General features: G+C 40.8%; 1 protein-coding gene across 1 annotated transcript in view; it reads right to left on the bottom strand.

Annotated features, from left to right (window-relative positions):
* The window catches only part of DSCAM (DS cell adhesion molecule), a 602,142-nt gene that overhangs the window by 132,110 nt on the left and 448,414 nt on the right, over positions 1-21,618 (bottom strand). Inside the window, exons 15-19 of the mRNA XM_061627614.1 lie at positions 14,380-14,547; positions 10,652-10,722; positions 9,024-9,264; positions 4,768-4,914; positions 2,951-3,106 (exon numbers count right to left, since the gene is read on the bottom strand). Coding sequence (XP_061483598.1) covers positions 2,951-3,106; positions 4,768-4,914; positions 9,024-9,264; positions 10,652-10,722; positions 14,380-14,547 — 783 coding nt within the window. The remainder of the gene's footprint in view (positions 1-2,950; positions 3,107-4,767; positions 4,915-9,023; positions 9,265-10,651; positions 10,723-14,379; positions 14,548-21,618) is intronic.

Genomic DNA, 21,618 nt, shown 5'->3' with positions numbered 1-21,618 from the left:
GAAACCACATGTTGAGATGGTCTGTGATTAGTTGCTCAAAAGGAAAGTGAGTTAAGTTCCCTGATGAGACACACTATGCTGCCAATTTTCTAGGGAAAATGTTCCAATGATGCCAATGATTAATAGTGAAATTAAGCAGTAGGACATTCACAGCCTATGCACAAATAACGTAGAACTGGAATGCATGCAAAGTTCATCAAGTCCACATACACACAGGGAAGATCTTCCATTTCCAAACCACCATAACAATTTAGCCTATATAATTGAGATCAGAATATGCTGCAGGCAGAGAACAAAATGAGCAGGCTGAAATGTGTCAGAAGGTACCTATGGAGCAGAGAGCAAAGGACAGATTTAACAAAACCAACCCAGATGGGCCAAATAGCCAAGCTGTGCCAGATTTAAGGAGAAAGATGTCAGTTACCAGCATTTCAAAAACAGAATCTAAGGATGCCATACATTGTTTACCCAGATGTTTGATGGCTGAAGGAGACTATTCCTGGCAACCCAGAAATCACTGGGGGAGAGAATGTTTTTAACTGTAACTGTTTTAAGAGGATTATTAACTGTACCTGTTTTTATAATGTTTTAACTGTTTTAGAATGCTTTAAAATGTTTTGTTGATATGTTTGCCCTGGCTTCTTTCAGGAGGAAGGACTGGACATCATCATCATCATCATCATGGAGGACTTTTGTCTTTTTTGAAAACTGACTTTTATTTCAAGCTATCATAAGTCTGTAAAAATAGATCTGGGTGAGCTCTTCAGAGCTATATGTAGATTAACAAGCAAATTATCTGATTTCCCACCCTCAAACTAATCCAAGAACTTGGAGAAATGCTCCTGCCTTTCGCCACCATCCCAAAAGCCCTCTGTGGCCAGCTCCAACCCTCAAATATACTCCTTCCCTCCTTTCATTTAACCCAGGGGTTGCCAACCCATTAACCATGGATGCCTTGACACCCACAAAGGCCTTCAGTAGCACCCCCAGCAGGTAGCTGTTTGTGGTTTTTTCTTTCATTTTTTAAAAAAGGTAATCCTCTAGTCTCCTGGAAAGAAAGTTGTGGGGCAAAATGTGCAAGTACCGAAAACGATTTCTATGAAATGAACCAGCTTGGCTGCTCCTGCCTGCCAGTCTTATTAGCCAATAAGTAAAGTCAGAGCTATGATTGATACATGAGTAGCTTTGGACATCAAGCAATAGCCATCTCTGGGGTCCTAAAGAGCTGCTGTTTTGCTGTCCCTTTTAGTGAACTTTTCCTGCTTCTGTCTTTTTTCCCTAATCCTTGGAATCTCCATAGTTTGCCCTTCTTCCAGGATGAATCTTTCCTATGTTGGATTCACCTGAGATCAGATAGTGTCTAGAAGTTATTTTCTGCAATACTAGTACACAATAAATGTGGGTGAATGTTAAAAGAACCCCTCACCCCCCAAAGGCAAGTGTGAAAACTTTGCAGAGATGTTTAGGGAAGTTTACTGCTTTTCAGGAGCTAAAGACCAGGGAATCATTAAGAATACATTGTATAATAAACTTAAATGGTATACATGTCTACTCAGAAGTAAGACTCTGTATATCATGGGGCTTACTTTCAGGTAAGAAGGTACAGGGTGGCTGTCTAGGCTTTGGTTTAGGGTTGGCAATGGGTAAAAACAGGGTTCTTGTGTCTAACTATTATATGGCACACAGAAATTCAACAGGGCAAGCCTTTTCACCATGACTACTTTCTGATTTTGTGTTATGTCATGCCCCCATGGCAGCCATTCTGTGACTGGTGCCCCCAGCACTCTCTCAACATTTGAAATGTTCCCTCTAGTCCAAAAAGGTTGGTGACCTCTGACCAGGGCCGGATTAAGCTGAGGAGGGCCCCTAGGCTGATTGGTGTTTGGGCCCCCCTTCTCCTCCTAGGCACGCAAGCATGCCATCAACCAAGATGGCGGCAGAGGCTTCAGCCCCTTAGGGAAACCTCGGCTGCCATCTTGATTGATGGCAAACCACAAAAAACAGCGGAGAAAAAGGTAAGTGAAGCGGGGGGATGGTGGGCGGTTCGGAAGCTCTTGTCCCGCGATCCGCAGCTCCTGTCCTGCTTCCGCGGATCGCGGAAGGAGAGCGGAAGGCCCTCTGTAGTTCCAGGGGCCCTCGGGCCAGTGCCCCACAGGCCCCCAAGAGCTCCGGGCCCCTAGGCTTTAGCCTACTAAGCCTAATGGATAATCTGGCCCTGCCTCTGACAACTCCTTGCAAGCAGCAGCAGATGTACAGGGACAGGATAAGAGGGAGTCATCCCTTTTCCCCCTCCTTCTCCATTGCTCTAATACACTGGGTACCATCATGAAAGGACACAAAGTCCAGGCAGGGGATCATGGGAGATGTAGTTCTCTTGAGGGCTGCAGAAGCACTCATTCCACTTTCTGACAACAGTCCTTGCATGTACAGCAAAGCACATCCTGTGCATTGTCCCAGATTCAGTGTCTTAATTCCACTTTGTCTGATCTAGCCTTGCTCTTTGGCTCTGCTTGACGTCAGACGGCTTTTTAGCCCGGTCCAATTTGCTATGTCCACCCCACTCCTTGGCTAATTTGCACTGTTTTTATGTAAATAATCTTCCTTGGTTTGCTTGTCTGAACAGAAACCCATAACCTTGGATTTCTAGTCAGACACCTTGGCCTTGTTAGTAGAGCCTGTGCTGGTATTATGCCTTCTCTGCTGCCAAACCTCTAAGGGCAAGCCCTGCAAATAGACAGACAGACAGACAGACACACACACACACACACACACAAGCCAAGAGCCCAAGTTCCTATGGAGAAGCACTGGATCTACTCATAATGGATGCCTACATGTTAAGTGTCATTGTTATTTCATATATAGTTTGCTATGGAATGCTATGAAAATCCGGACAAATTCCAACAACATTGTTCCACTTTAAAATGGCTCCCAAGAATGTTTCACTTCTTACCATCCTCTTTTGTGCGTGTGAAAATTTGCTCACTTCTGACCCCATCTCCAGCTCGTGTGAATGCCAGCACCTGGATGCTATAGTTGGTGTACTTTTCCAAACCATCAAGCTCTAATGAGGGCTGTGTAGTGGTAACATTTTTAATTTCTCCCAGCTCTATAGAGCAGAAAATTAAATTGAATTAGTGACCGTGCATTCTTCTCCCATTGAGTGGTAATTATATTGTGGCAAATTTAAGCAAGATATTGTCAGATTAAAATATGTAATTATGGCAGGGTTAAAGTTGACCATGATTATTAAATAAACATGTTAAATGCAAATATCTTACAGAGAAAAACAAGCCTGCAAATACAATTCGAAATTAACAAAGTGCCATTTTTGACTCATGGTCATATTTTTTTAAAAAGAAATATAATTTGGAATAGAAAATGTTGTGAAATTATATTTTACTGATTTTACAAATTTCATAATGACAGTGTAGGATGCTAAATAAAGGAAACATGTATATCACTTGAAAAGGATTACAGAAAACTTTTTTGGGTCAGAATAACTTTTCTAGACAAGTATTCAATTTCTGTCAAGTATCACAATTTATTTATTTTATTAAAAACATTTATATACCATTCTTAAACTAGAGATTATGAAGATAGTATGTGTTAGCTTAAAACAATCCACTAAATGATACTATATTTTTAAACCATCTGTCATTTCTAGCTTCACCAGAAACTGGTATTAAAATATCAGATGCTCGGGAAGGCAGCATAAAACAATTAAGTTTTTAATAATCAACAAAATACCAATACTGTCAGTGCCTGCCCGATTACAAAGGAACTGGATAGCATCATAGGGTGCTAACAGAGTACACTAATCTCTACTGATCACCAGCAGCTCCCTGTTTAATGCACTGAAAGGTGATGAGAGTTGTTAGGAGAACCCTATTCCCCTAACAGAGCTACAATTCTCAGAGTTTCCTGAGAAGAGGGACTGATTGTTAAACCACTGAGAAATTGTAGTTCTGTGAAAGGAATAGGGGTTTCCTAACAACTCTCAGCACCCTTTGCAAACTATAGCTTCCAGGATTCTTGGAGGAAGCCCTGACTGTTTAAAGTGGCATAATGCTTCTTTAAATGTATCGTGCAGATGGAGCCTTAAATATTCCTGTCCTGTGTTGCATCAGAAAATATTAGGGAAGCTTCCAAAATTCTCCTGATGTGAATTTCTCCCCAGATTTCAGAATTCTCAATAACCTGACCTTGTTTCTGAAGTAGAAATTAGGAACAGGAATTTCCTACTGATTCTCCATTGATGTGATTGTATGAATGACTGCATTAAGAATATTTCTGTGCAGTGTTTACCAATCAAAGAAATAACGTATGCATCAGTAAAACACTGAACAAAAAGAATATTGATGCAATCATATTGCAAGATTACCACTTAATTCTATTATTTGGGCTGATTGCAGGTGTTGCCACCACTCACCATATGCTCAGAGGCACATGTTACCAAATTCTTCCAAGTTACACAGCAAGTGGATTGGACTGTGAAAGACCAACCCAAATTGTGTTTGCGTTTTGACAAATTTGTAGGGCAGTCCAATATCTCAGAGAGGAGGTCAGGTCTCCTGCTCCTCTGGTGCATTCACTAGAGCTGCCCAATTTCCCTGCTTTTTAAAGTTGGATAGAAATATCTGTGGGCTATAGGTACGTTCTTAAACCACAAAGTTTTTTGCCTATTAGTAGATAGATAGATAGATATGTATATATCAACAATTATATGCTGCTGGAAAAGCTCTAAGCTTGGAGTGCAAAGCTACTTACCTCCATCCAAAAGGTTAGCCCAGTATATAACCCTAAAACCCTGTAGAATTCCATTGAGGGCATCTTTGGCAAGTGTAGACCAGGTAATAGAGATGGTTTCTGGTGATGTAGCAATCGCTTGCACATTTTCTGGGGGGGAACTGGGAACTGAAGTAAGAGAACAACCATTTTTAATCATGAAAGATTACAGCTGTTCTTCCTAGAGGCATCTGGCTGATCACCATGAGAACAGAATGCTGGACTAGATGGGCCTCTGGTCTGATCCAGCAGGGGACTTCTTAATTCACACAATTTGGCAATATGGATTATCATTTTTGGAGAAACAAGGAATTGGGAACCAAGAAAAATCAGATTCAAAACTGCCTATGTGTGGATGCTTTATAAAAAAAATTAAAAACATGCGAATAACATGTACACATCTGCATAGCTGAATGAGCAAGAGTAAATGTAACCAGTATATACAAAAATAACTCCTGACATACAATATCAAAACGTATGACCAAACGCGTTTCGACAAAGTCTTCTTTAGTTGTCAATCAATGTACAAACAACAACTATACAATTCAGCATAAGTGTATGTAACAATACAATTCACAGTACAACTCCTGCAAAGATAAAAAATATATTATTTAAATACTGGAAATGTAATATTAATCTAAATTAAAAAAATTTGTACTCCTTATATAAACTCACAATTTGGAACTACAGAAATAAGCTTTGGAGATTTCCTGAATGTCACACCAAAATATATACAGAAGATACTCTCCAACTCTGTGAGCTTTGCTTTTTATTACATTAGGTTTGAATTGGAGGGACAGTCTTGCAATGTTATTCACATGGTTTTAATTTTTTTATAAAGCATCCACATCCATATCATAGGCAGTTTTGAGTATGATTTTTTCGGTTCTCAGTTCCTTGTTTTTCCAAATTCCAGTTTGTTGGGACATACTTTTTGGTTTGTTTTAGTATGGATTATGATGCAAATGAGATGGAATAACCTGCAGTTAGTATCATGAATATACTCTAATTCATTTTCCATAAATGAGATGCAAAACATTGCTATCATCACAGGCCATACATCTTTATCCATGTCAGCAAAAACTGCATGCCAATATGGCAGAATGCATGTATATTCCCCATGAGCAACTTCTGTGCATGCATATACACCTGCTTCCTCTAGACATAGGCTGAAATTACTCAGAAAAATATATAATAAATTTTGTAAGAATTTTTGTTTCTGGGCTGTCTCTGAACTGAAATTAAGAGATTTTTAATTTTCGCTAATAACAAAAGAGAGCTAAAAACTATTCTAAATGCAATGCCTGCAACCAAGAGGTTGCACATATGGGGCTCCCATTATCCAATGATGGGAGAATAAGATCCATGAGAGCTTGGGGTCTCTTTCACACTACCCTGGCCTCAGAGTCAGCAACAGAAAATCCCTGTTGCATTTGTAGATTGTCCCAGCTGGAACATTGCCAGTATTTGCAAATCTCTGACTACACAGAGTAACCTCTAGTTCATACAAGCAGTAGTGTAGTGCCAAATTCAGAAGTACAGGGTCCCTTCATGATAGTCACAGCTACCACTCCTCCTTTTTTGATGCTAGGTTGAGAAGGAGATCCTTGTTAATGGCTTCTCCCACAACAACAGACATCCCTAGAAACCAATATACATGAATGGGGAGAGTGCCAGCTAGTGACGAGAGTCTTCTCAGTGGCTAACACACTCCCCTTTCAAGCTGATCGGCTCACAGGATGCTGGAGATGCAGGGACCATGCTGGGACCCTGCTCCCAAAAATGTAAGGGGTCTAAGATGCCCCGAGACCCCAGACAACTACATCTCTGCATACAAGACACTGAGACTCTGTATGGCAGCTCTAAAATATGTTGCCAAGAATCTCTCTCAGCACTATCAGTTTCACCTGAAAAACAAATCCACATCAGTGAAGAGCATCAAAAATCAATAAAGCTTTATTTAAAGAAGCAATCAGAAATTTAAAAAGCTTATTATTATTTAATTACCATATCCAGGAACCTCATATCAGCTTATATTACTTGGTAATTAAGAGTCTTCTGACTACTTGAAACATCTGAGAATCTTGACATACTAGTGCATGGTTTTCCACTGTTTTCTTAGCTGATTGAATAATCCTCCTTTCCCACAAGAGGGCTCTCTATCATGGCTTTTGAACAGCACTTCTATGCAACATGATCTCCAATATCAGGGACTATATCACTTATCATTTAGTTCTGCCATTCTTAGAAAGTGGCATGTCTTACAGGAAAGCTAGTTAAGTTCAAATTTTCTAGCTGTGCTCTGAACCTCACTCAGTGAGGCAGGCTGCCAGGAGGGGTGTGTGTGCGCACAAGCGTGTATTTCAAAACAGCAGTGGGAAAATAAAACAGGAAGCATGTTTTTTTTTAATTAAACTCTCTCCTAATTGTATTAATCTAAATCAGAACCCTAATGTTGCTCGCTGTCCTTTAAGTGGTAGGATCTGTGTATATATGGACGGATACTTTAGGTCCTGCTTTATTGCTGTTTGCAATATTTAGTTTTAATGTTTCTTATTTTTTCTGTATTTATCCTGTAAGTTCCTTTGAGACACTTCAGTGTAAAAAGTGCTAACATCTACTACTATCACCACCACCACCACTACCACCACTACTACTACTACTAGAGAGCCAGAGTGGTGTAATGGTTAAGGTGCTGGACTATGACCTGGGAGAACAGAGTTTGAATCCCCACTCAGCCATGAAGCTCACTGGGTAACCTTGGGCCAGCCACTGTCTCTCAGCCTAACCTACCTCACAGGGTTGTTGTGAGGATAAATTGGGGATGGGAGAACCCTGTAAACCACTTGAGTTCCTTGGAGGAAAGGCGGAATATAAAGCTAAGAAATGAGAACAGCAGCAGCAGCAGTAGGTGGAAGAGACATGAAGGTATCTGCAGGATTAACATCCCCCGGTACCACTCCCACAGGGTGATCTGGGACTCCTGAATGTGAACTTAGAGTGTGTCCTGAAAAATTCCCAAGGTGACACAAAGCCTTCTTAAGTGCATGTGGGATGCTAGCAAAAAGCAATGTGATCATTGGTTACAGAGCTCTCTACACACCACTGCAAGAGACTTTGCCCCTTTTTGCTCTGAACTCCAGCCAGGTTAGAAGCAGCTCACTAGTCTGCCCTGCTGGGTATCTTGAACAACTTAGAATGTTCCTAGAATCCTTTGCACTCTTGCTGTGGGCTGTTGAATTATTGGGTGCTGGTCATGCCAGAAGGAATGTGAAAGCTCAGACTCCTATTGTTCCTAGCATGGCAAGCAGCCAAGACAAATATCAGTATCCAGATTTATTTATCCAGTGCAGGACTCCCAAAATTTGTTACTGTGGTCCCATCTGCACTATAAATATAAACCACTCTTATACCACTTTAAACAGTCATGGCTTCCCCCAAAGAATCTTGGAAATGGTAGTTTGTTATGGGTACTAAGGGTTAGGATATCCCTATTCCTCTCATAGAACTACAATTCCCTGAGGTTTTTAAATCACTCTGGGAATTGTAGCTTTGTGAATGGAATCGGGGTCTCCTAAGAACTCTCAGCACTTTTAACAAATTACTGTTCCCAGGATCCTTTGGGGGAAGCCATGACTCTTTAAAGAGGTATAGTGGTTTAAATGTATAGTACAGATGGAGCCTGCACTGAAGGAAATCAGTACCACTAAAAGCTATACTTTTGGTTCATAGATGTCCACAGGATTACAGCCCACTCACAGGAATTCTGAGATTAGGGAGCAGGGGATGGGGAGTAGAAAAAGATGAAGTTTCATGGTTCTGTCCAAAATGTTTCATATTTTCCAGTATAGGTACTCTTTTTGCATAAGACATTACCTTTGCTGTGAAGATGCAGGTTCATTTAAAGCAGCTTTCCCCAGCCTGGTGCCCTTCAGATGTTTTAGCCTACAATTCCCATCAGCCCCAGCCAGTTTGGCCAATGGCCAGGAATGATAAGTGTTGTAGTCCAAAACATCTGGAGAGCACCAGGTTAGACAAGGCTGCTTTAAAAGACATATCAACTTCCAAGGTAACAAAGCCTCCACTTTAATAATAAGCTTTCTGTATAGCCCAGGTCATGTTACCACACATAAATAGTCATTTAATACATGTTCTAAAAATTTAAAACATCAATATAAGACCCCATGCAATCTCAAGCTGATTAAAATATGACATTTGCAAGCTTGCTTACTACCTACCATCTTCAAGAGTAGTTGTGATAATTTCCTGAGAAGATGGTCCTATTCCTGCGCGATTACATGCCTGTACAACCATGCCATATTGTGTGAATTTTTTCAGGTTATCTAAAGTATAAACTTCGCTGTCTCCAGTGGTATCAATACTGATGATGTTGAACTGGAAATTTCCACCTGCACTGTATTCTCGGTAACCAATCTGGTATCCACGAATAATTCCATTTTGCAAGTGTTTCTTTGGAGCCTAAAGAAGGAATGAGTTGTACATACTTTGAATAGAAGTTATAGACTGAGAAAAATCTCCACTCCCAAAGCCCATACTGCCATACCCAGGCTATGGACTGAAGGCACATGAGGCCAGCTCCCTGCTGAAGCTAAGCAGGGTGAGGTCTGGTCAGTGCCTGGATGGGAGACCACCTGGGAACCATATGTAAGCTGGCTTGGGTTTCAATCATGAAAAGAAAGGCGGGGTATAAATGTAATAAATAAAATAAAAATCAAGGCTGAATTACTGGTTAACTCTAGGTTTACAAAGATGACAATTACAGAAAGAATATGAAAGTACAACTACGGGACTGAAATAATTTATTGTCCAGTCCCATGAGCTAGAGTTGTACATTTGATGTTTGTAGGATCGATGTAAGAATCCCCTTCTAGACATGCAATACCCTGCTATCTCAGTCCCCAGCAGTGGAGAACAGTTCCCGCATTACTGATCCCCATATTTCCCTGCAACACACAATCACACAGGCATTTTTAGATCCAGAAACTGTATGCGTGACTTTGTATTAATCCCATCGGGGTGTTAGGTATAAAAAAGTTAGCTTGTATGCAGTTTCATGAATTACATGTGTATGAAGTGCGGTAGAGAGAGCACAGCATCCAAGAGTGTCATATTTTTGAACAGTGTTGTACCTTTTCAGCTACATTACAATAAGCCCAACTTGTTCTTTCAATGACAATAAATGAAGCATAGGCTGGGGTAATGAGATTAAATATATATATATATATATATATATTTCATCAAACCCTCCCTAGCTTCACCGGCATGCCAAGCAAAAGAATGACAGGCAAGTATCTTATTTAAAGTTCACAAATAAACCTGTTGCCTAGAATATAACAGCCACAGGAAGTAGAGGGAGCTAAAATATTTCATGTTTCATGCCTATATTCCAACCCCCTCAAACAATAACTAAAAACTTGGCTCATAAAATTGTGCACTACAGTGTAGAACTTCAGTGCCATTTCTCTAAAAAATGTTGTGTCATGGGACAAACTGATACTGGTTGTGTTGGTATAAGCCCTCTACTCAACAAGTAACAACAACGACAATAATAGTTATTTACGTACTTTCTTTTTCTATACTGCAGCTGTATTTCTGATCATAAGATGTTCAAAAAGGTACCATCACAGAATCATATAATTGCATGCAAATTTAATTTAGCATGCAATTACACTCAGGTGCAACGTAATTTTTGAAAATTTAGCCAAAAGCATTGTGTGTATACATTCATCAAGTTATGCATTTCATTTGTTGAACCTTGTGGGTTCCTACCTCAAAAATACAATGTTACACACTGCAGAGTAGCAGAGGCTATTTTCCCCTCTCCCATTGTATAGTACTTATTTACCTTCCAGGTTACCCTGATACTTTGTGAAGATATGGGCTCAAGCTGAACATCTTGAGGTGGTCCATCAGGAGCTGGTGAGAAACAAATAGATGAATCAACATGCTAAGTTCTTCACTTTTCCTCAGTACATTACACAGTATTCACAACTTCTTAAATGCTGGTATAGAAAAAGACATTTGTGAAAGGGAAGCTATAAGGGGAAGCTCAAAACCCCAATAATAGAAGCTCAGCTACAATGTATACTGCACATCAGGAAAGGTACTGCCAAGGCCAAGAGGCCACCAGCAAGGTTAATAAGCAGAGTGAAGGAAGCTATTAGAGGCAAGAAGGCTTCCTTCAGAAAATGGAACTCTCAGAGCACATTGCTAAAAATATTAAAACCAATTTAAAAAATCTTTCAATATTTTAGAAGTAGGAAACTAGGTAGGGAGGCATTTGGACCTTTGGATGACAAGAGAGTCAATTGTGTGCGAACGGAGGAAAAGGAGACTACAGAGAAGATGAATGAGTTATTTGCATCTGTCTTCACTGCAGAAGAAGTAGGGGAAGTTCCCTGTGTCTTAACCAACTTTCACAGGAAAGGAGTCACAGGAATTAAGACAAATAATGGTGACAAGAGACAAAGTTCAGGCCTTACTGACCAACTAAAAATGAACAAATTACCAGATCCAGGTGGCATCTGCCCCAGAGTTCTTAAAGAACTTAGATTTGGAACTGATGATCTAACAAAAGTATGTAACTTGACCCTGGGATCAAACTCCACATCTGAACACTGAAAAGTGCCCAATTCAACCCCAATTATTAAAAGGGAACTGGGGGGGCAGAGGAAATGATAGGCCAGTTAGTTTAACTTCTGCTATTGAAAAACTAGTAGAAAGCATTATTAAAGATAGAATTAGCAAGCATATAGAAGAACACAGTTTGCTAAAGCAGATCCACCTTGGCTTCTGCAAGGGTAAGTCCTGTCTAACCTTTTAGAGTAAAGCCGAAGCCTTGGATGCTTTAAAGCAATGCTCAGTGCTCTTTGCAAGCCCTGCATGGTGCTCTTTGAAGTCCTGACTTTGGGATTCAAAGTGCCCAATCACCTGGCATCATTGTGACATCAAGTGATTAACAGGTGGCTGGCCCTGCCCCCTGCCAAATTTGTCCCACAGGGCTAGGATCCAATAAGGATCCGGTTCATGTAGCCAAAAAAGCTTCTCTATTCCTGGGGTAGAGTGTTTATGAATGTGAAAAGAGAAGAATGCAATCAAGGGAATATTAAGAAGGGGGAAAAGAGAATTTTGGATGAGAGATGATGAATTGGATATGACAACTGAAATGACATTAGGTAGGTAACTCTGGTTTGCTTAAGTTTAATGTTGCTCCTGTACCAGAACAAAAATATATGATCCATTTAATTTCCATTAGAAGCTTACAAAGATGCATATGCACCTAGTGATGGGATACTGAAGATAAGTGGAAGGCCCAATCCACATATAATGTACTGGGCCCCCCAAATGCTACTGGTACCCCTTTGTCTTCTTGGCAGAAGCTGCTGCTATTCTAGATTGTATACAGGAGAGGAAAGACCTACAAGAACCAAGAAAAGTTGGGAGCAACTTAACGAAAGGGTCATATACACTCCATGACTCTCCTTGTGCTGCAGAAACCCTCTTTACATGCTATCTTTAAATAAGAGATACTGGCTATCTGAAGCCACAATAGTATACCATATGCAACACACACATTTGCCAGTGCAGTTTTACTCCTCCACCTTTCTGTTTAATATTTAATGATACTGTTTTTGTAAAGCCTTCATTACATTCCCTGCCCTCAGGCTTCTCTCAGATGTTTGGGAATCCATACTCATTTAACACGCTTGAGGTAAAAGCAATGAACTAAAATAAACAATGACCAATGGTGGCACTTCCATGCATTGTGCATGTGCTCCTGCTGATACCAAGGCAACAAATATTGTGGCTCTGTTGAAGGCTTGGCCTACCCTCCTCTGGTTTCACCCTTAATAAATTTGTGGCGTTTGATGATGACTCCATATAATTGACCTCTCACTCTAAATGGACAGCTTCATAATGAGAGCAAAAAAAGGGTCAGTTGTCTCAAAACTGGGCCAGACAGCAGAGAATACAACATGACGTTCAGGTTGCACTCTGTTAATGGGGAAGCTAATCTGCAAATTAAGGTCAGTTGATTACCCTGGCATATTAATTTTTCGGTTACATGAAAAGCCTCAGATAAGAAATACACATAGCTAATTAAGAAAAATGTATGTATTAAGAGTGCTTTTTCTCCACTCGTGTTCATGAGAGACAGGCAGGAGTTTTCTGCAAAGAGAATAGACCAGAAGACATGCAAGATGGAAACAGGTATAAGGGGGGCAGATTGGGAACAAAGGACCAGGAACTAGTTGGTAGCTACTGAATAGCTCTGATGATAAGGTAAAGCACAGCATTACCATACACATACCTACCCAAATATCTCACAGCCACTCAGAAATCTAGAGGAGTGGGTAAGGGAGCATGGTAGGCTGGATTTAAGGCATGCTCAGGTGGTTGCCAATGATAACCGCCTCTCTACATGGCAATAGCTGTTACACAGTAAGCTTTTAAGTAGCTATTCCCTGTAGTCTGGTACTGTTAGAGCTACCCCAAAATTTCTGACATTTTTCTGAGAAAATGTCAAATATTTTTATTTTTCTAATCAATCTAGACAAAGAAGGAAACGTAATAAAGTTTCAGTCGCTATTGTTGAGGGTTTTTTCAGCTGAAGCACATTGCTGATAGCAATTATCCTACCCGAGAACTTGCTTTTTGTGGAAGCAAGCTTTTCCCTTCCATCTCATCTTCTTCTTTGACATTCTCAGGTTGCACCCTATACCAAAGATACTTCCCATAGAGTAGCTCTTTCTAAAACAGACAGTGCTTCACAAAAGGCTGTTCTTCATTCTCTTATGTTTTCATATTTAGCTCAGACTGCCAGTCCTCATGGGCACTCCCATACCTGAATGGATACCCTCACCTATGTAAATGGAACTATGGTTCCCTCATAACCCCGTCCCTGGGCACTGACACCTTAAGGAAAGTGCAGAATAAAGTTAGCATCAAAAATAAGACCCCAAAAATCAAACTGATACCATAAACTACAAGAAAGTATTGAAACCTATTATCAGGTTTCTCACTCTATACTATCTTCTATTTAGGCTCTAGATTGGCATAGGGCATAGGCTCTAAAATGTCAACTAAACATTTCATTCTCACTTGAAACGTTCATTTTTAATGTAATTCACTTCAGTGTAAGTGTGCTTAGGATCACAGCTTCAGTTATCTCAATGATGTGGCTTATGTTTACAAACTCTGCCTCAACCAAGCCATTAAGTCAAAAAAGATTAAACTGGCTTAAATCCAAACCAGTATTAAGTATGAACTATTGTTTATTTAAGGGGTTTATTAAGTGCCTAATGTTAGACTTTAAGTGCCTAATGTTAGACTGCTAACCTAAAAGAGATTACTGCAGTGTCTTTTTTGACTACTTAGTTTACATAGCAATGTGACATAGACAGACACCCTGAGCAAGATCTGAACAGGGTGGTTCATGACAGATGCCGTTGGAGATCGCTGATTCATAGGGTCGCCATTAGTCGACTTGAAGGCACATAACAACAACAACAACAAAACCAGTAACAAATACAGTTTGAGATTAGATTTAACTAGGGCCAATGTAGAATGTACCTGCTTCATCTGTGGTAATAGTGAGTTCATTGCTGGCCTCGCTCTTGCCAATGCGATTTTTTGCGTACATGCGGATGTTGTAAGTGGAGGAAGCATGGAGGTCAATGATCGTGGCCTGGTTCAGCTGTGGGGAAACATCTTTGGTTCTTTGGACAGAATCCCAGGAGTCTATTTAAAGAAATTTTAGGAAAGATAATCAATTTTCCTTCAATTCATTCTTTCCTTCAAATATTTAACTAATAAGATAGCAAACAGCACAACATTTCAAATATAAAAAACAATGGTAAAATGAACTACATCAAATGGGGAAATTACCTAGCCTTCTTCAGGTGTTAATGCTGCAACACAACACAACATGGGAGTGAGGATATGCCAAGTAGTCTCATCATGTAGCCTGGGTGTGAAGGCACACCTGCGGTACCTTCACACATACAATTGTATAAAGGCTTTCTCTGTACAGATACTCACACTGGTTGTGCAAAGGGTAGGAGGCAATGCTACTTGGCACATCCCTGCTCCCATGTTTGAGGAATATAGGAATGTTAATGCTTTTGATTTACTCAAATGCAACATGAATGACAGAGGAACTTACATTTATTCTGCAGTGATATGACACCCAAGCATACAATTTTGTGCAATGACCACTCAGATACCTCATGGAGAACCATAAGCAGGGCATGCTAGTTATAGCGGTTGGTTGTTGTTAATCCTCAGTTTGCTAGACAGCTTCAACCAGTTTGGACTGCCATGAATTGTAGCCACTGTTAGACATATACCTGCATGAATTCATCCAGTGCATTTCAAAGCAATTTATGCCAGAGAGGTTTATAGTGGGTCACAACTGGTTCCCTGGGATTGTGATAAGTGCTTCCTTTTGTTTGTTTCCTCCACAACACTCATTAGTGTGTGTTGATTTACATGTCTGTGCAGATATGTGCCTGTAAACCTAGTGATACTTGGCCACCTTCCAGCCTGACTATGTAAGAAGGTAGGGAAATGAAAAGCAAAGGAAGGAGACAAGTCGAGGGGGATGGAAGAGGAGGAAAGCCTCCATCTTCAAAACACCAGAGGTGAACTTCTAGGGAAACAGATCGAAAGCAGAAAAGTGTCACACTAGGATGGGTCCAACATTACACACACACACAGGGGGAGACTTCTATGAGCAGTTATTTTGCGTAAGTCAGTATGCCAAGAGTATTATGGCACCAACCCTCTGGCAAGCCAAGGAAAGATGAGTGACTACTTCTCTCAGCGTGGACTGGCCCCTGCTGACAGCAGCCCATGGAAGACTGGTGCAAGGCATCCTCTCATGTCTCATGGTTACCTCACATAACAGTAAGTAGACATTTCACTAGTCATTTTAAAATGTCTGTGTTATTTTATGTGTTTTCAGATGATAAAAGCCTCAACCAACTAAGCCCTTTGTTTTTAACATAAGGAAGGTGAGCCATCTCTCAGGTAATTTTAGTTGCTCTCTTTCATCACATCAATATGGTTGCCCATCTTTTTGTCAAACATCCCTTTTTTAAATCAGTAGGTGCCAGATGTAAGCCCTGCTGAATACCTGGTGGCATCAATGCATGGATGGGAGGGGATGAGATTGTGCCTCCTTGCCCCATCTAGACATGAGTAATCAGGTATAAGCTGGTTTCCACAAAGATTCTATTCAGAATTTTGGATCAACAAGCAGTGGTCAGAGACAAGGGCAGGGGCAGATGGCATTATTTTGCTCTTTCCTTCCTTGCACTGATATCCTCAGATACAGGATCACAGACGTATCTCCAAGCCTTGAGAGATCTGGAAACCATCAATATTAAGATTTACAAACACCAGGGGTTTAGTCACAAGAGGAGCTATGATGTCAACTGCAGGAGCAGTATTTCCAGTGGTGTGCTGGAGCTGGCTCGTACGGGCTCACGAGAGCCGATTATTAAAGTTCTGAGAATTTTGCGAGCCATTTGTTAACAGAGGGAGCAGGGGAAGTCTTCTGCTCCTCTGATTGGTGGATGAAACACATGTGACAGAAGCATGGGCTTCTGGGCAGAGCTTAGAAAAGTTACTTGTTTGAACTGCAACTCCCATCAGCCCAATCCAGTGGCCATGCTGGCTGGGTCTGATGGGAGTTGTAGTTAGGGTTGCCATATTGTCCGGTTAGCTGGGTTTTACCCGGATTCTTTGCATGCCATCCAGTGCCTGTTTAGCCCCTTAGGTGGCCCGGATTCTCAGTTTTAATTAAAAAAAAATTAAGTTTCTAGGTGGTCCGGTTCTCGAGATATACCTAAAAACGTCAGCCACCCCCTGACTGTTAAATCTTTTTTTAAAACAAATCTGTCCTGTATAGCACTTCGTAGCTCAGTCTAACCCCGCCCGTTCAGGATTGCAGCCAATCAGTGTGAAGCCAGTTTGGTTGACCTGGGCAGTGTTTAGAAAACCCCATTGCAATGCCAGAAAATGATGGTTCCCCCACCCCCGTTTATCTGAAAATCTCATAAATTGGGTAAGCATATACATTTCAGTTTTTTTTCCTCTCGTGTGCAGGAGTCAGTTCCTGGGCAGTGTTTTCAAAACCTTCCCAATACTTGCTTTTGTGGGGGTAAAAGCATGCTAATCCCATATGCCCAGAGTAAATCCCATTGAATTCAATAGGACTTACTTTTGAGTAGACATGGTTATGAATGTGCTGTAAATTAATGGGACTTTTGAGTGAATGTAAAAAAGAATTGTGTTCTAACTCTTTCTGTCTCTCTCCAGTCCTATTTTAAAGAAAGTAGGCAGGTATTACAGTTTTTATTTGATTTTTCTGCAATGACTAACTGGTTTGACAATAAACTATTATATGGGCTGTATGTATTTATACATCTGCAGTGTGTGTGTGTGTGTGTGTGTGTGTGTGTGTGTGTGTGTGTGTGTGTGTGTGTGGAGTCTTTCCCACAACCCTGTGAGGTAGGGTTGGGAAACCAAGGCAACTCACAATAAGAAATAAATCCCTTTAAAATCCAATAACCATAAAGCAAGAATAAACAGTTGGAAAACAGCCTAAAGAGGCATGATTCTGAATTTTGGGTTGGGTGAATGAAGTTTATTTATTTATTATTTGATTTATGTCCCGCCCTTCCTCCCAGCAGGGGCCCAGGGCAGCAAACAAAAGCACTAAAAGCACTTTAAAACATCATAAAAAACAGACTTTAAAATATATTAAAACATATTTGAAAATATTTTTAAAAGCTTTAAAAAACATCTTTTTTAAAAAAAGAAAAGGCTTAAAGACATATTAACAAGTAAATCCAACACAGACTCAGACTGGGATAAGGTCTCAACTTAAAAGAACAAGTTGAAAGAACAAGTTCCTTATCACTTGAGGCTGTAGTTCTCTGCACACTTCCCAGCTTGAGTAAGCCCCATTGAATACATTGGGACTTGCTTCTGAGTAAACAAACATCGGATTGCACTATAAATATATTTACAGATTGTGTAATTCATAAACATATTTGATAGTCATGTTTATATAAATATTTCTTCATACTGTGTCCCAATAAGTATTTGATTTCACACTATGGTTGTAGATGATGTTTTCCTCTACATTTTAAGTGTCCCCTTCTTCCTGGGGGTGGTTATGGTTCTCCGTTGTTTTCATCCTGAGGGGAGGATAGGCTGAGAGATGGTGAGTAGCACATTTAAGGTCCCTTCACTCCCCCCCCTTTTTTTAATCTGTATTTATTTTATATTTCTCCAATATCTTCCCCTGGCTGTTTTTATGTATTTTAAATATTTTTAGATTAAATAAATAGGAAATCATAATTGTGAACCTCCCTAAAAGCAATTTACCTATCCTTATGTTTTGGCAAAGTGATGGTGTGAAGGCATGCTGGTAGAACAAGAGACCATGTTTGAGGCATGTTATAAAGTGTTTGAGGACTTTGTCACACATTACTTTTTGAGACCTGTAGATTCATGTTGGAAAGAACACGTGCACGTATTGAATGGTGGCTTTGGTGCTGTTTTTTCAGTCTACGCTGCATGCGTAGGGAAGGTGATACATCATCTGGCAGCTAGCTTCATAATGAAAAACATTTGGATCATCATTCACTTGTTTACTTTTCTCACTATTGAGACCACTTCATATATTACTTTTTCATACACAGAAATTTAATCTTTGTATAGGAAAAAGTATTTTGTAAAATATGAAGGACAGTGGCTGCCCAGTCAGTATCACCACTGTACAAGATCTACTCAGCCACTGTAATTACCTTTTTGTTTTGAGTGCCCTGTTGTCTGGGTCTTGGTTTAGGTGTGTATTCAACTTTGATGTGCTTATGGAAGGGGTGTGCAAGTAGTGACTGTTGGCTTGTGTGCGTTGTTGTGTGAAACAGCATACATTATGTTGGAGTTAAGTTGAGCAAGAAACTTCTTCAGAGCATGTTAAGAGTCTTTATTGAAAGACATTAAGGCCAGAGGCTTAAGAGTAAATACATGTAGAGATTCTTCAGTCACCCCCCTTCTGGTACATCTCTCTCCATAGATAAACACAAAAGACAGCCTCTCAGCTCAGAGGCATAATTCAGAAGAGGACAACACACAGACTCTGTTAGAACTTTCCCAGTCGCTATCAGATGGCTACCATAGCAACGGCCCTGGCCGTCCGTTCCCAGACAGGGCATAGACATAACTCCCCCTTAACCACAGTTATGTCTTCACACTTGCAGGCTTCATGGAAAACTACTAGAGACAGTAATGCCTATTGGTCACCAGCCCAACAGCTCCCTTTTTTCCATTAAGACTGCAAAATACACATGAAATACATCTCCATAATACATAATCATACAGTCATACATTTCTACAATACCTCTTGCAATACATTTCAGTACAGTTCAGTACAGTTCAAACTTACATCTCAGTAAAGTTCAAAACCTTATTCACTCAAACTTTGGTTCATTCCAAGCCTTGTCACCAGTTTGCCAAATTTCTCCTCACACAAAGGCTTGGTCATTATGTCAGCCACCATGTTGTTAGTGTCACAAAATTTTAGGTTAACAAACCCCTGCTGCACACAATCCCTTACGTGAAAGTATCTGACACTAATATGTTTTGTTCTCTTGGTATGAGCTTCTGATGTGGCTATCTTAATGCAGGTCTGATTGTCTTCATATACAGTAATCGGAAATTGCATATCAATGCCTATCTCCTGCATGAGCATTGCAAACCATTGTAGCTCATTACAGGCCTGTGATAGGGCCACATACTCGGCTTCTGCACTTGATGTTGCAACCACATTTTGTTTCTTGCTACTCCAGTCAATGCATGACCCGTGCCACATCACAACTATGCCAGAGGTTGACTTACGACTGCTCAGCTCCCCTGCATGATCTGCATCCACAAAACATTCAAGACCTCCTGTCTTTGCTCCTGACAAAACCAGACTCTTTGTCTTCGTGCCTTTCAGATAACGCACTATCCTTTTAATCCCTTGCCAGTCAGCCTCTGAAGGATGCTCTACCTTCCAGCTTAAAATACTGACTGCATTACATATGTCTGGGCGAGACACCTTCACCAAATATTGCAATTTCCCTATTATGCGCCTGTACTTCTCAGGATCTGTACAAGGCGTCTCCTGCACATTCTGTTGGAAAGCCACAACCATTGGAGTCTTCACAACATTGCATTCTGTCATGTTGCATTCTTCTATGATCTGATTTATTTTACTTTCCTGACTCAATGTTATGCTTCCGTCTTCTGCACGCACAATATCCGTGCCTAAATAGTGCGTGACAGGCCCCAAATTCTTTGTGTCCACCTGCCTGCCCAGTTGCTCATTAAATTCTTGTTCCTCTTGCTGCTCATGATAAAAATACATGATGTCATCAACATAAACTGCACAGAACGTGGTTTTCATCCCCTGTCTCTTTATATACACACATGGATCTGCCTTGCATCTTTGGAATCCCATTCCATGCAACACTCTGTCCAATTTCTCATTCCAGCAGCGTGCACTTTGCCGCAGTCCATATATTGATTTATGCAGTTTACACACAAACCCTTCCTTTGACACAGAACCCGGAGGCAGTTCCATATATATCTCCTCTCTTAAATCACCATGTAGGAATGCCGTCCCTATATCGTAGTGATTTACACTCATGTTCTGCATCGCTGCCAGCTTCAGCAGCACACGAATGGACTCATGTTTCACAACCGGGGCGAAAACAGCATCATAATCTGTCCCATGCTGCTGGGTGAATCCCTTGGCAACCAAACGTGCCCTGTACCTCTGTACTTCCCCGGAACTTGCTTTCTTCTTCTTAAACACCCATCTGCAACCTATGGCCTTTTTACCCATGGGTAACTTTACTAATGTCCATGTGCCATTCTTTTGCATGGCTTGTAATTCTTCCTGCATGGCCTGCTGCCATTTGTGCTGCTCTGCCTCAGGCATCAGCCTGATTGCTTGAAACGATGCTGGCTCTTCTAGTTCTCTGTGAACTTCCTCCATCTGGGCAGTGAATACCAACGGCATGCCTTTTACGGCTGTCTGTTTACAGCCCTGACCGTCATTCCCTTTCCGTCCCATTGAACTCAAGGCATCAGCACACTTCACACCCATGGACATTTTAAACTGTGAATCATTAAGGGTTCCCTGCAAACACACTTGATCTCCCCTCATTACAAAACATTGGTATTTGTGGAACAAAATTGAATAATTACAACTCACCAGTTTTCTAACTGATAAAATATTATGAGCCAATTCCGGAACAAACAAACAGTCTGTCATTAGTCCAAGTTTGTCAAATTTCACCAGACCACGAGCTTCAACATTCTTTCGCGATCCATCAGCAAGTAAAACAAAGTCTTTCACTTCTTCTGAAACGTAAAACAAACGTCTGTCTTTAATTAATATATGGCTTGCTCCGCTGTCGACAATAAAGTTAATTTGTTCCAAGTCTTTAGACTTCTGTTTACAAACAAAGTTCACACTTCCTTGCTTCAAGCCTCCGTCCCTGGAGTTTCGCTTGATTGTACAATCTTTACGGAGATGCCCACGGGCCCCACAGGCAAAACAAGACTTCAGCCGCTGCTGCTCCCGCTTGTTTTCCTGTCTGCTTTCGACAGCCTGCTCCGGTTCGGCACATTTCTCCTCCTTGCTTTTGACAGCTTCCACCGGCTGGGCTCTCTGCGCCTCCTGCCTCCGCTGCCATTCCTGGGACAAATCCTGCAACGCGTCCCAGATCTGTTTAGCCGACAGCTCAT

Source organism: Rhineura floridana, chromosome 5 (genome assembly GCF_030035675.1).
Source record: "Rhineura floridana isolate rRhiFlo1 chromosome 5, rRhiFlo1.hap2, whole genome shotgun sequence".
In the NCBI taxonomy this organism is placed as follows: domain Eukaryota; kingdom Metazoa; phylum Chordata; class Lepidosauria; order Squamata; family Rhineuridae; genus Rhineura; species Rhineura floridana.
The sequence above is the reverse complement of the archived record's forward strand: the minus strand, read 5'-3'. Positions and strand labels throughout refer to the sequence as shown.